This window comes from Sander lucioperca, chromosome 18 (assembly GCF_008315115.2).
Source record: "Sander lucioperca isolate FBNREF2018 chromosome 18, SLUC_FBN_1.2, whole genome shotgun sequence".
NCBI classification, from domain to species: domain Eukaryota; kingdom Metazoa; phylum Chordata; class Actinopteri; order Perciformes; family Percidae; genus Sander; species Sander lucioperca.
This window is the reverse complement of record NC_050190.1, coordinates 26,971,098-26,986,602: the sequence shown is the minus strand read 5'-3', so window position 1 is coordinate 26,986,602 and position 15,505 is coordinate 26,971,098. Positions and strand designations below refer to the sequence as shown.

Genomic DNA, 15,505 nt, shown 5'->3' with positions numbered 1-15,505 from the left:
CTCCTACAGTCATGGACAGAGAGGAATGTATGTATAATATGTAAATATTTTAGTTGTGTTTGGTATATTCACAAGGCTAAATGCTCTAAAGCAGTCCCATGTTTTAAACTATTCTTTGAAATTTGAAAATGAGAATCACATCAAGAGTGTGTAGTTTATTGACATGCTTTCATTCTATCAAAAAAAGTTAAAAAGACAAAGAAAAATGACAAAATCTTCAGAAAATGTGACAAAAAACGTCTTATCTGATTTGTGTATATATATACGCAATATTATTTTAAGAGATTTTTGTCAACTTTGTTATGTAAGGGAATTTTTCTATTCATATAGAATTACATTTTTATTTTTTTGTCTTATTTTTAAACCTGTAAAAATATGAATAATATGTGTGTGTGTGTGTGTGTGTGTGTGTGTGTGTGTGTGTGTGTGTGTGTGTGTGTGTGTGTGTGTGTGTGTGTGTGTGTGTGTGTGTGTGTGTGTGTGTGTGTGTGTGTGTGTGTGTGTGTGTGTGTGGATCACTCTCCAGATCAGTAGGAGGCGCCTGGACCGCCCGGAACCTGTTTTCCAACCGCCAATAAAATCAAAAGAAGAAATGACGTTTACACTCTATGCTGTTCCCATTGGCTCCTCATATCCAGTCTGTGATTGGTTCACACAGCTGCGGTCTGTCCCACAGCAGAGCAGCAGGGCGTCTGCTCTCTCATTTACACACTTTTTGTTCCATTAAACGGTGTTTTCAACATTTGGACAACGCTAACGGCTCCATGTTAAATGTTGGCGTTCATGTAAGTAAAACAAACGGCTGGTTTTACGGTTTATTGGGCGGTTTTTATGGCGTACTTGCAGGCTAACGCTACTGTGCTAACGTTAGCTCTGGATTCCCATCCATAAACATCAGTATATATATATCTATATATATATATATATCTATGAGTTAGTGTGTGTGTTAGCCTGTTAGCTTGTTCAACAGCTCAACAGTGTTCAGGGTGTGTATTAGTATTGTTATGGTCGGTACTAGTGAAGCTAATGTAGCTACCGTTAGCTCCTCCAGCCTGTTGCTTGTTGTTTACGTCTGCAGGGATTTCAGCAGCTGATCCCGTTAGAGCAGCTGATCTGAGAACAGACCACTTCCGGTTGGGATCTGAACGCTGAGAAGAGCCTCACTTAAGGTCGAGTCTCACTGCAGTAGATCAGCACAGACAGACAGGTAGAGAGTGAGACAGACAAGTAGAGACAGAGGGAGAGACAGACAGACAGAGAGGTAGAGAGTGAGACAGGCAGACAGACAGAGACAGAGGGAGGGACAGACAGAGAGAGAGTGATACAGAAACAGACAGACAGGTAGAGAGTGAGTCAGACAGAGACAGAGGGAGAGACAGACAGGTAGAAAGTGAGACAGACAGAGGGAGAGACAGAGACAGGCAGAGAGTGAGACAGAGGGAGGGACAGACAGACAGAGGGAGGGAGTGAGACAGACAGGTAGAGAGTGAGACAGACAGGTAGGGAGTGAGACAGACAGAGGGGTCCAGATGGGGAACAGCGCCCTGAAGTCTCACCTGGAAACGTCCCAGAAGACCGGCGTGTTCCAGCTGACAGCCAAGGGGCTGCAGGAGGTTAGACACACAGCATGATGTCACACACAGCATGATGTCACACAGCATGATGATAATAATACATTTTATTCCTATAGCTCTTTACATGGTACTCAAAGACACTTTACAGTAAGACCAGCATATTAAAATCATTAAAATCAGAAACTGTCAGGTGAGAAATGTAAGACTGCTGGATGTGGACAGCTGATCTGAAGAGTGTTTAGAATGATGTCACTGTGTTTGCAGTTAAATATTTAACCCTTGTGTTGTCTTCCCGTCAACGTCGACGTTTTTGACGCCTTTCTTTCACAGTTTTTGCTTTTTCCAACATTTTAAATTGTTAAATTTTTCTTCTGCCCATTTTCAGCGTTTATTTGTACGTCCCATATTTTCTGATATAAAACAGAAATTGAAAACGGGTCAATGTGACCCGAAGTCAACACAAGGTTAAACAGAAATAATCTGCTGTTTTCACTAAAAACACTAAATGCTAGCAGTGTTTCCCACAGAATTAGAGGACAGAGGTGCAGACTTCTGATATTAACTGTACTGCAAATATTTTTATACAAAATTCTGCAGGTAACAATTTACTGGTATAATGCAGTATTACTGGTATAATGCAGTAAGGGAAGGGGGCTTTTACATCTGAGAGAGAGAGCATATGTGTGCGTGTGTGTATATGTATGTGTGTATATATATATATATATATATATATATATATATATAGAGAGAGAGACTGAAAGAGAGAGATATATATATATATATATATATATATTAGAGGTGCAACGATGAATCGATTAATCGACTAGTTGTCAACTGTTAAATTAATCGCCAACTATTTTGATAATCGATTAATCGTTTGAGTCGTTTTTTTATTAAAACAAATCAGATTTCTCTGATTCCAGCTTGTTAAATGTGAAGATCTTCTAGTATCTTCTCTCCTCTGGGACAGTAAACTGAAGATCTTTTGAGTTTTGGACAAAACAAGACATTTGAGGACGTCATCTTAGGCTTTTTGGGAAACTCTGATCCACGTTTCACCATGTTTTGACATTTTTATAAATCAAACAACTATCGATTAATTGAGAAAATAATCAACAGATTAATCGACTATGAAAATAATAGAGAGAGAGAGAGAGAGGGGCAGCAAAGGGTCACAGGTCGGATTCGAACCCGGGCCACTGCAAAGGACTCAAAGGAGGATAAAATGAATGCTAAATATGTGGTATGAAGGAGTCTTTGTTTACTCTTTGTGTCAGCTGTTCTCGAGGTCCGGCTGTGATGTTTGTGTTGTCGTTAGTTTCCAGAGGAGCTGCAGAGACTCACCAGCAACCTGCGGACGGTCGATCTGTCCGGGAACAAGATCGAGGTTCTTCCTGCCGCCATCGGAAACTTCCTGCAGCTCAAGAGTCTGACGCTCAACTCCAACAGACTCAGTGAGTGTTTCTCTGCTGATGCTCCTTGCTCTTTATCAGCGGCGTTACGAGACGCTCGGCGCACCAGACCAGACACGAGAACGAGGCGAGACGAGATTTTAGCACTCTTTTAAAGCGTAACTGTGGATTTCCACAGGATGCAGAACGTCTGCAGACCGGCTCCGCTGCAGAACGGCTGCGTGCTCCGCCGTCCGTCAACACCCACCAGGTCTGGATTTGTTGCGGCACGGCTGCGGCCATGACTGACAGCTGTAGTCACGAGGACCCACGAGATCTCACGAATTCACGTAGAATAGAACCACAAAACCACCACCAGTTAGTTTCATCCAGAGGAGTAGAGGGGAAACTACTCTGAGCTGTGTTTTCAAGGTGTAGTGCAGGAGATATGATCCGCCGTGAGCACGCTGGATTTTACTTTGAAAATTAACCAGATTTTTATTTTGTTTCTGTGCTGGACTTCCTGTCCTCCACTATCTGCCGTGTGCTGAATTGCTGCGGAGCTCTCCGGCGTCTGGCAACAATAGAAGCTCTGGTATCTGCTCCGGAGGGCTGGGACCGACGGAGTCGGGACGCAGACGTTCTGCAGTCAGTGGAAATACACACACTGACTTTAATGGAAACCTAATGACTCTGGAGACGCATCCAGTGGAAATTGCCGGTAACTCTCGCCAAAATGCAACCTAGGGTCTTTTTGTGAATGTACCCGAGTCAAACTTTCGTTTAAAATCATATTTAGGACGGAATCACCACTTTTTAAGATTTACCGTATTCTCGTTTTTGGGTCAAATGGCCTTCTGAATGGGAGAGCTAGGGGCACTTTGATGCTAGCCTCAAAATATCTATTTTTAAACCACTAAGAAGACTCGACACAACATGAGACTTTACTCCAAGTATCACCAGGAGCTCTACACCTTAAAACACGCCGACTTATTGGGACTTTAGCTTAGCTTTAGTAGCCATCTTCTAACCGTAAACAAACTGGGAACTATATTCTCAGAAGGTGAAGCTCTGTTACTTCTGCTACTTGGGAGGAGTGATATGCTTTGCAGCAAACCTGTCTGAGAATATAGTTCCCAGTATGTTTACGTTAGAAGATGGCTGTGTGTCATGTGACCTTGTTATTTGTACACCCTGTGACTCTACAAATCACAACATGTAAACAGGAACATGTTGGTGTTATTTTATCACTTATTGGGAGCAGTAGGCTAGATGGAACCAGTCACCTGCAGGATCTGTGCTAAGCTAGACTAGATGGAGCCAGTTACCTCCAGGATCTGTGCTAAGCTAGGCTAGATGGAGCCGGTTACCTCCAGGATCTGTGCTAAGCTAGGCTAGATGGAGCCGGTTACCTCCAGGATCTGTGCTAAGCTAGGCTAGATGGAGCCGGTTACCTCCAGGATCTGTGCTAAGCTAGGCTAGATGGAGCCGGTTACCTCCAGGATCTGTGCTAGGCTAGGCTACCGGTGGAACCGTCAGACAGAGTTACAACACGCACGGAGATGAGAAGGGTACGTATGGACTTATCTAACTCTGGGGGATACGGGGAATAAGCTAAAGTCCCAATAAGTCGGCGTGTTTTAAGGTGTAGAGCTCCTGGTGATACTTGGAGCAAAGTCTCATGTTGTGTCGAGCCTTCTTAGTGGTTTAAAAATAGATATTTTGAGGCTAGCATCAAAGTGTCCTTAGCACTCCCATTCAAAAGGCCATTTGACCCAAAAACGAGAATACGGTCAATCTTAAAAGTGGCGATTCCGTCCTAAATACGCTTTTAAACCAAAGTTTGACTCGGGTACATTCACAAAAAGACCCTAGGTTACATTTTGGCGAGAGTTACGCTTTAATGTTCCCGTGGCGTTGTGTGTAACGTTTCCCAGCGTTGTGGCGTTGTGTGTAACATTCCCCAGAGTTGTGGCGTTGTGTTAACATTCCCGTGGCGTTGTGTGTTTGTGTCCCAGCCGGTCTCCCCGCTGAGATCGGGAAGCTGAAGAAGCTGGAGACTCTGAGTCTGAACGGGAACCGGATCCAGCAGCTGCCGCCGACTCTGGGCCAGCTCAAAGCGCTGCGAACCCTGAACCTGTCTGGGAACCAGATCCTGGAGTTCCCCTCCGGACTGGGAACCCTGAGACACCTGGACCTGCTGGACCTGTCCCGCAACCAGATCAGGAGCGTCCCCGCGGCCGTGTCGGAGCTGCAGACCATCGAGATCAACCTCAACCAGAACCAGGTACCACGGTCCTCTGTTACCCCTTTTCCACCAACAACAACCAGGTGCTGGTTCAGAGCTAGAGCTAGTGCCGGTTCGGAGTTGGTTCGACTGACGAGCCTCCAAAGAACCGGTTTGCTTTTCCACAGACTAAAGAGCCAGCACAGAGCCAGGTCTGACGTCACTGTATACGTCTCACCTTTCCCAGCAACACAAACGCACCATCAACAATAGCGGACGTTGCTTTGCTGTGGATGTTCGTGGCTTTGCGGACCTACATCGGCATCCAAACTCGGAGGATCCAACGTGTTCGCGCGGCTCGCCATCATAGTGCAAGAAAGCAGCTTGTTTCCTCCTCTGACCACTGCTGTGTTTGTTTAATCGCGTCCATCGTGTTTATCTGCTAATTTAAAAATGGCGGTCATAAGTTTCTGTTCGTCTTGTTGGTCACGGTAACCCCGCCCCCAGCCGCTGCTGTAAGCGGTTCTTACCTCTGGCCCAGCAGTGATTTGGTGCTACTTAAGAACCACTTTTACTGGTTCGGAGCTGGTGCTTTGGTGGTCGAAAAACAAAGAACCGATTTCAAACTAGGCTCTGGCTCTGGATAACACTAACGGTTCTTTACTCTGTTGATTCATTTCTGGATTAATAAGAGAAGTAGTTTGGACTCTGTTATGTGAGAAAATGGTGAAAAATGACCCAAAAAAGCGGACTAAAACATCTACAATAGCTGCAAAATGTCAAAAACTACTAAATAAAGTGAGAAAAACGTCTAAAGGCCACAAAACGTCAGCTTTACTCAACTCTTTTTGGCTCTTTTTCTATGTTTTCGATGCTTTTTGTCTCTTTTTTCGTTGCTTTTGATGCTTTTTTAAGTTTACGAATAATAAGCTACCAAGCCATCACCCCCCGTTAGCATCCCATTGACTGCCATTCATTCTGACGTCACTTTGACAGAGAATAACTTTACATCTGAAGAGTTTAAAGACTATTTGTCCATTGTTTATTTCTAAAGAAACACGACAATGTATAAAAGGCTCCATTACCTTGTACCTCACGTTATGGCTCCGTAGCAGACGTTGTTATAAAAATAGGCTAACGATTGGGTCATAACCACGAGACTTACTGTCTCATAGTAGAGGAATTACCGTATAGTACAGGAGAAGCTCTCAGGCAGTTTGGACTTCCATTAGCTGTTTAAGTTTAATTACTAATGTTAACTATCATTTTAGTGATCAATAATTAGCCTGTGTCTATGTTATCTCCTTACATATACCTACGCTCTCCGTCTCTGCTAGATTGGGAATGATTGAGATTTCTCTTGGCACAGCTACCAGAAGACTTCCAACTTTCAGACAGGTTGCTCACGTCACATCTATGTCTTCAAGCTCAGTTGGAGGCTGCTCAGTAACGCTCAGCCATCACCGGGAAAGAGACTTCACTGGTCTCCGTCCAGAGACACGGGACCTGCTGGTCCATTATATATACTGTCTGTCTGACTACATTACATAACATTGTCCAGTTCATTCGAACTCGCTACCCGATCTGGCAAACTTGCATAATGTAATGTAATGTAATGTAATGTAATGTAATGGGACAATTCCGCTTCCAACCTGTAGGGGGACCAAAGCGGGATTATTCTCTAGTGTTGCTTTAAGAATGACTTCAGTGCCGTTCTTTGTTCTTTTCTCAAAGAAAAGCTGAACTCCAAGTCTTCCAGAGACCGCTGTTGGCCAGCAGCAGCAGCCATAAGCCCCGCCCACCCACTCTATACACGATGTGATTGGCCTGACCAGAGTTTGGTTTTTCCAACTTGCAAGCCAACAGAGAGTTGCTAGACGACCCTGGCTGCAGATTACATCTGCTGCTGCTAGGGTGGTCTAGATTTCTAGACCAGTCATTCCCAAACTGTGGTCCGTGAGGGTACTGCAGGTGGTCCGTGGAAAAGCAAAATAAAATATAAAATAATAGTTTTTTTAACCTTCATTTTACCAGGAAATTCCCATAAAAATTAAGAATATGTATATTGATATAAAATTTAAATTAAATTGTCAAGTTATTGTGTGATTACTAAAATACGCTAGTGGTGCTCGGCCGTGACGTTAAAGTCCAAAATCTCTAACTGAAAATTAATAATCAAAGCCTGTTGTTGAGATGAACCTGATTATGCCCTCGGCCGCTGGAGTAAATAAATAAATAAGTGGCAGCCTGTTGTACTGATGAGATGACCAGTTCTAGTTTTAGTGCTAGTAGGCCTGTTAACAGGTGCAGAGTAATTCAGGTAGGACTGTGTGGAGACATATTTTATTATGTGTATTATGAGGTGGTCTGCAAAAATTCTTGATTACAAATAGTGATCCACACACACAGACAGTTTGAATGGTCTAGGCTGTGTTTTTGGCTTTTGTTGCCTAAACGGTTCCTTCCTTCCTGTTGTCGGTGCAGATCTCGGCGCTGTCTGCGGAGGTGTCTCGCTGTCCTCGTCTGAAGGTTCTCCGTCTGGAGGAGAACTGTCTGGAGCTGTCGTCCATCCCGACATGCGTCCTCAGCGACTCGCAGGTGTCTCTGTTCTCCGTGGAGGGAAACCTGTTCGAGGTGAAGAACCTCCGAGACCTGGACGGCTACGACAAGGTACTGCATGCTAGTTATATAACAGATAATCACAGAGAACTGTCATTTTAGGGAGAACACAGACAGGTTATATATCAGTCCCTCCAGAAAAAATTGATTATGTGATCTCATGATTCAATGCATAATCAGCCAAAGTCAGCATATTTATGCGGGGGGGGGCCGCATTTTTTCAAATACGCCGCACTTTTGCCGCATAAATTGCTGATTTCCGTGCAAAATATGCGGAGCTTGCATGATTTCATAATCCCTGCATTTTCGTTGTAAAAAGTCCCATATATCTTAGCAGAAAGATGAAAAATGTTGAGTTTACTTCACACAAGAGCAGCCGTTTTCCCCTGTTGCCATGGGAACGTTATGAAGTGATGTAATTACGTGACGTGAACATCATCGAAAAGCTGCAAACCCCGCGATGAAGCCACGATGGAACCACAGTTTTAAAAAGTTCCCGCAATTTCATCGCATTAAATTGCATAAATATCCCGTATATTCCATCACATTTTTTAAGAAAACGTGCCGCGTAAGCAAGGATTTTAGCCCAAAACAATCACAAAAAAACATTTTTCTGGAAGGACTGGTATAACAGATAATCACAGATAACTGTTATCCAAAGTCAAAGTAAACTTTATTATCTCGATGGGGGAATTCATGTGGTCTTAAGCCCCTGACACACCAACCTGACGGCCGGCCGTCTGACCGTCTGGTGAGGTCGGTGACTCCAGTCTGTTCGGTGTGTTCGTGCCGTCGTCCGTCAGAGGGGCCGTCGGCCTTCATTTGGGCCGACCTGACTTCCTGGGTCAGAGGGCGTGCAGTCGGTCTCAATGACCCATCTGATTGGTGGAGAGCTAACCCGGAAATGACGAGCGGGATGAGTGATGAACGCCTCTCAATAATCTTTTAAACTGACTGTAATTACACTGGTCCAATTAAATAAGGCCACGCATCATACAGATGTCCTTTGATCATTTATTTCCACATTTTTGTCGTAAGCAGTGTTGTATAAAGTACTAGAAAGCAATACATGAGTAAAAGTACAAGTATCGTACTAGAAAAATACTTTGGTAGAAGTGAAAGTTACCTTTTAGAATATTACTTAAGTAAAAGTCTTAAAGTATCTGATATATACTGTACTTAAGTATCAAAAGTAATTTTCTGATATTTAATTAAATTAATTAAGTATTTGAAGTAAAAGTAAAAAGTTTTAATTTTTTTTAAAAAGCAAGCTGTTAGAACTTTTACTGTGAACTCTATTGTGGCTTTCTTACAGTAAAGCATAAAGTATATTCAGGGTTCCCAGATCTTCTTATCATCCGGTAGGAAGAATCTTTCATTACGATGTACAGAAACTTTTCTTGTAAATACGGCCACGGGTGTCTGACGTTATCTTCACCACTATCGTCGGGGTGGTCGTCTACGGTAACGGGAGGTCCTCCAGTAGGTGCTCGTGCTTCCATGGCGGTTCCAGTTGTGCGTCCTCCTCCTCCTTTAGCAACAAACAAGCGCTGAAATAGAGCGCGCGGCGTGCGGAGCGTGCGTAATGCAATCTAGGAGCAGTGATTCGCCAAACCTCCCTTACTGCAGTCGCACACATTTCTTCTAATTTTATTTTTTTAGTAACGAGTAACGAAGATGCTTAGTGGAAATATAACGGAGTAAAAGTATACATTTTATCTAGGAAATGTAGTGGAGTAAAAGTGAAAGTTGACATAAATTTAAATAGCGAAGTAAAGTACAGATACGTGAAATTTCTACTTAAGTACAGTAACGAAGTATTTGTACTCCGTTACATTACAACACTGGTCGTAAGACACCGTGAAAACTACAAGAAAAATGTACTTCTTTCAGTCGTTTTACAGTCTCTTAAGCACGTTTCCTTAGCCGGGCCACACAATGTTAGCGTCACAACAGTACAGAAAGAGCATTAAATGCAAAAGAAATTACAAAAACAAATATTAAACACAAATATGACAAGGCTGAAATACAAAAGCACAGTTACCGTGTGCGCCTCTTGGACCGTGCAAAACCTTAGTTTGAGGCCGTACATTTTTCCTCTGCAGCCACGTTGGCTCTCTCTGTATTCCTCTAACCCACAATGCAACAGGTGTGGCCTTCGCTAAACTCTGGTCATTTGACCTTTTACCTCAACATCAAAAATGACATTTTTAAACAAAAAATATTATATATAATATATATTAAAATATTTTAGTACAATTTTAAATCCAACATCCCTTTTTAAACTCTTATTTATTACATTTTTTACGTTTTTAATTACTGTATGAATTCAAACACTAATGAAATTATCAAAAATATAAACTAAACATGAGATCTCAGTAACACTGTCCCTCAGACAGTTACACAGACCTTTGTTGATCTGAAATGAAGACAGATTCAGCAGCTGCACGGCCTATTTCTCTCTTCAAATGTTTTCAGAAACACGTTTCGGTGAACTATTTTAGTAAATATTTGCAGACTGATCTCACTAAGTGGCGTATGTATGACACGCCAATTCGTGTGCCATTTTTGCGTGTTATCAAGACGCATAATCGTTTTTTAGCGTGTTTATCAACGCCGTTTGGCCTCCATTGACTTATATTTAGGGATGTCCCGATCAGGTTTTTTTGCCCTCGAGTCTGAGTCATTTGATTTTGAGTATCTACCGAGTCCTGATCCGATACTTCTATAATAATTCAACTTTATAATCCCTCCAGACCGCAGACATACTCGCGCTTTCTGCTTCAAGCTGCTTCCGTGTTCTACTTTGCCGGCATTTAACCAATAGCGTCTCTGCAACAAAGTGATGTCATGCCGCACGCGTTGCTGTTTCTGTGTGGAGTCAAAAGGGTCTAACTCTGGGCCACCGCATAACTATAGATGTGTTAAAAAATAATGAGAATATATATACATATATATCCCAGTCCTGATCGGGAGGTAACGTCCGATTCCGATCGAGTCTGAAACCACGTGATCGGGCCCGATTTCCGATCACGTGATCGGATCTGGACATCCCTACTTACATTACATGTGAATTAGTCCTTCCAGAGTTTTTTTGTGATTGTTTTGGGCAAAAATCCTTGATTATGCGGCACGTTTTCTTAAAAAATGTGATGGAATATGCGGGATATTTATGCAATTTTATGTGATGAAATTGCGGGAACTTGCAAAAATTGCGGTTCCATCGTGGCTTCATCGCGGGATTTGCAGCTTTTTGATGATGTTCACGTCGCGGAATTACATCACTTCATAACGTTCCCATGGCAACGGGGGAAAACGGCTGCTCTTGTGTGTAGTAAACGCAACATTTTTCAACTTTCTGCTAAGATATATGGGACTTTTTTGCAACAAAAATGCGGGGATTATGAAATCATGCAAGCATTATTTCGAACAACATTACTGTCGGCTGGAGAAGCCAGACCCACGTGACGCGTTGTCAATTCCGGTTTTCATTTTTTTGTATTACGTCTCGCACACGTGCAGAACGTACACTCAAGTCGGCGTCTCCTCAGTGTGTTCTGAGGCATTTTTTGAACCTCGGGGACCCGACTGATCAGTCCGACTGACTTTACTGCCGACGGTCGGCCGTCTGGTTGGTGGGTCAGGGCCTTCAGACACCTCCTCGCTCTTTAGGGGGAATTGTTGGGTCTTTATAAATTATAGAGTGTGGTCTAGACCTACTCTCTCTGTAAAGTGTCTCCAGGTAACTCCTGTTAGGATTTGACACTATAAATAAAATGTGATTGAACTCAGTCTCTGTTATCAGACCAAACCGTCCCCAGAATGCCGTGATCGACCAATCAGCTTGCAGTATTGTACCAAGCCGTGTGAGAATGGTTCTTAATGTTCTTAATGTTCTGTGTTGTTCCCTCCTCAGTACATGGAGCGTTTCACGGCCACCAAGAAGAAGTTCGCCTGAAGACGCTCGATGATCCTCGCAGCCGAGACGCCGCCCAAAACCGCCAACGCCAACGCTGCTTCTTCTTCTTCTTTGGCTGCTAAAAACAGACTTCACACAGCCGTTAACAATCCCTAACACTCCTCCTCCCTGGCTGCTGCTGGACGGAGAGACAGAGAGACAGACAGGCAGGGAGGGAGACAGGGAGACAGACAGACAGACAGGCAGGGAGACAGGGAGGGAGACAGAGAGAGAGACAGATGGACGGACGGACAGAGACACAGGCAGACAGGGAGGGAGACAGAGAGAGAGAGAGACAGATGGACGGACGGACAGAGACACAGACAGACAGGGAGACAGACAGGCAGGGAGGGAGACAGACAGGGAGGGAGGGAGACAGATGGACGGACGGACAGAGACGCAGACAGACAGACAGGGAGACAGACAGAGAGACAGACAGGCAGACAGAGAGACAGGGAGACAGACACAGACAGACACACAGAGAGACAGGGAGACAGACACAGACAGACACACAGAGAGACAGGCATACAGAGAGACAGACAGACAGAGGGACAGACAGACACACAGACAGAGAGAGAGAGAGACAGACAGACAGACGGAGAGACAGACAGGACGTCTCTGAGAGCTTCACACGGAAACAGACGACATGAAGAAACCGATTCAACACGAGAGAAAATGAAGACGGCCGGTTAGTGACGGCAGCAGAGACTCAGGGACGCGTTCATTAACACAACGTTCACCAACGTTCACTAATGTTCACTAATGTTGAATGTTTGTCAAACTCACCTTCACTACGAGCCAGACTAGAGACTGAGAATCCCATCCACAGCCAGAATTTATTAACATGCTTTTATTTAATCTACAAAGTAAAATATCTTTGACTGTATTATAACTCGTGTCTTGTAGCTTTCTCACCTACAGTTTGGTCGACATAAAGCCCTAAAAAAAGTTCCTTATCCATCGTAGAGTTTAGCAAATCAAGCAGAACTAAGATTACATGTTTAAAAGCAGCGACCACACAGCCGGTAACGTATAGTGGAAGTGTAGCTTTGGACCCGCTCTGCAGACGTTAAGTTACGTTACGCTGCACTGCAGCCGGCCGGCCCCTAAAGGTCTGCACACACCGAGCCGATAACCGGCCGTCTGACAGTCTGCCGAGGTCGGTGACTCCAGTCTGTTCGGTGTGTTCGTGCCGTCGTCCGTCCGAGGAGCTGTCAGCCTTCATTTTGGCTGACCTGACATGTATAATCGGCGGGGCGGGCACTGCCGGCAGTCAGACTCCAATGACCCATCTGATTGGTGGAGAGCTAACCAGGAAACGGGGAGCGGGATGAGCATGACTAGTAGGGTTGCGCGATATTGACAAAATGTGATATTGCGATATCAATATTAATTTCAATATTTTTTGTGTAGGGTTTTGTGACGTGGTACGCTCCATAGGGTTTGTCACGTGGTACGCTCCATAGGGTTTGTCACGTGGTACGCTCCATAGGGTTTGTCACGTGGTACGCTCCATAGGGTTTGTCACGTGGTACGCTCCATAGGGTTCGTCACGTGGTACGCTCCATAGGGTTCGTCACGTGGTACGCTCCGTAGGGTCGTCACGTGGTACGCTCCGTAGGGTCGTCACGTGGTACGCTCCGTAGGGTCGTCACGTGGTACGCTCCATAGGGTCGTCACGTGGTACGCTCCGTAGGGTCGTCACGTGGTACGCTCCGTAGGGTCGTCACGTGGTACGCTCCGTAGGGTCGTCACGTGGTACGCTCCATAAGGTCGTCACGTGGTACGCTCCGTAGGGTTCGTCACGTGGTACGCTCCATAGGGTCGTCACGTGGTACGCTCCGTAGGGTCGTCACGTGGTACGCTCCGTAGGGTCGTCACGTGGTACGCTCCGTAGGGTCGTCACGTGGTACGCTCCGTAGGGTTTGTCACGTGGTACGCTCCGTAGGGTTTGTCACGTGGTACGCTCCATAAGGTCGTCACGTGGTACGCTCCATAGGGTTCGTCACGTGGTACGCTCCGTAGGGTCGTCACGTGGTACGCTCCGTAGGGTCGTCACGTGGTACGCTCCGTAGGGGTCGTCACGTGGTACGCTCCGTAGGGTTCGTCACGTGGTACGCTCCGTAGGGTTCGTCACGTCGTCACGTGGTATGCTCCATAGGGTTGTCACGTGGTACGCTCCATAGGGTTCGTCACGTGGTACGCTCCATAGGGGTTGTCACGTGGTACGCTCCATAGGGTTCGTCACGTGGTACGCTCCATAGGGTTCGTCACGTGGTACGCTCCATAGGGGTTGTCACGTGGTACGCTCCATAGGGGTTGTCACGTGGTACGCTCCAATAGGGTTCGTCACGTGGTACGCTCCATAGGGTTTGTCACGTGGTACGCTCCATAGGGTTCGTCACGTGGTACGCTCCATAGGGTCGTCACGTGGTACGCTCCATAGGGTTCGTCACGTGGTACGCTCCATAGGGTTCGTCACGTGGTACGCTCCATATGGTTCGTCACGTGGTACGCTCCATAGGGTTTGTCACGTAGTGGCCCCGTGCGCTGACGTGCACTAACGAGTGTACGTGGCACAGTAACTGACCAATGAAACATGACCATTACAGCGTTTCAAGCTCTAAATCAAAACACAACTAAGCCACACACCAACAGACGGGACGCAGCGCTGCACAAAATAAAATAAATATTGCATACTTATTGCGACACTTTCGATATATTGCGATAACGATACTGAGTCGATATATCTTGCACCCCTAGTGACTAGAGTTTCTCAAAATCTGATAAAATCTTCTAAACTGACCTTTGTTGATCTGAAATGAAGACAGATTCAGCAGCTGCACGGCCTATTTCTCTCTTCAAATGTTTTCAGAAACACGTTTCGGTGAACTATTTTAGTCCAATATGAGATCGGATTCTGAACGAGCCGCCATGACAGTCTGGCTGTGAATTTCTGGAGAAACCAGACCCACGTGACGCGTTCGTCCAATCAGCTGCCGGTTTTCATTTTTGGGGCAACAATCCAGATTAGCGCCGCCTGCTGTTATGGAGACGTATTACGTCTGGTCTCTTCGGTGTTCTGAGGAACTTTTTGGACCAACTCGAGGAGACTGATCAGTCAGACTGGCTTTACTGCCGACGGTCGGCCGTCTGGTCGGTGTGTCTGGGCCTTAAGTCGATACGCGGGCCATGAGTTTGACACGTGTGCATCAACACAATGTTCACTTATGTGTAACGTTAGCCTCTAACTTCTTCCTTTCCTGAATGAACTTTAAATGATCTAGACCAGGGGTCACCAACACGGTGCCCGAGGCCACCAGGTAGCCCCCAAGGACCACTAGTAGCCCTCAGGCCTGTTCTAAAAATGAAAATTGAATATTGATATTATCTGTTTCCCACCTTGTTAAGTCATTGTTGATAATTATTGATAATGAGAAATCATTAACGTGATCAGCGTCTTCACATAGATGAGTATCATTAATCATTAATAATCATATATAACTAAAGGCAAACTGAGAACATTAGTTATTTCAGAAGAGTATCAAACTGGTAGCCCTTCGTATGACTCAGTACCCATGAAGTAGCTCTCAGTTTCTAAAAGGTGGTGACCCCTGGTCCAGAGGGAACAGAAACGATGACGTTGTTCCAAACAGCGGCGGTCTGAAGACGGAGACACACGAGAGTTTCAGATGTTTTTATGAATGGAAAGATGATTCATGAAATGCTTTTTGTC

General features: G+C 45.0%; 1 protein-coding gene across 5 annotated transcripts; it reads left to right on the top strand.

Annotated features, from left to right (window-relative positions):
* The first annotated feature begins 634 nt into the window (after window positions 1-634).
* lrrc57 (leucine rich repeat containing 57) lies at window positions 635-11,847 on the top strand. 5 transcript variants are annotated; one of them, XM_031304659.2, is made up of 7 exons: window positions 637-785; window positions 1,079-1,207; window positions 1,472-1,613; window positions 2,893-3,028; window positions 4,984-5,252; window positions 7,677-7,862; window positions 11,728-11,847. In XM_031304659.2, the coding sequence occupies exons 3-7, from the start codon at window positions 1,530-1,532 to the stop codon at window positions 11,767-11,769; spliced, it is 717 nt and encodes a 238-aa protein (XP_031160519.1). In that variant the 5' UTR covers window positions 637-785; window positions 1,079-1,207; window positions 1,472-1,529; the 3' UTR covers window positions 11,770-11,847. The 5 variants fall into 5 exon arrangements, with proteins under 5 accessions (XP_035850318.1, XP_031160519.1, XP_035850317.1 ...); XM_035994424.1 differs by having other exon boundaries at window positions 1,079-1,232; window positions 1,465-1,613; XM_031304663.2 differs by lacking the exon at window positions 637-785 and having other exon boundaries at window positions 1,202-1,207; window positions 1,492-1,613.
* Window positions 11,848-15,505: the final 3,658 nt, after the last annotated feature.

Coding starts and splice junctions, on each gene's coding strand:
- lrrc57 (XM_031304659.2), top strand. CDS start 1,530: ATGGGGAACAGCGCCCTGAAGTCTCACCTGGAAACGTCCCAGAAGACC. Junction 3,029..4,983: donor GCTCAACTCCAACAGACTCA/GTGAGTGTTTCT, acceptor TTTGTGTCCCAG/CCGGTCTCCCCGCTGAGATC. Junction 7,863..11,727: donor ACCTGGACGGCTACGACAAG/GTACTGCATGCT, acceptor TTCCCTCCTCAG/TACATGGAGCGTTTCACGGC.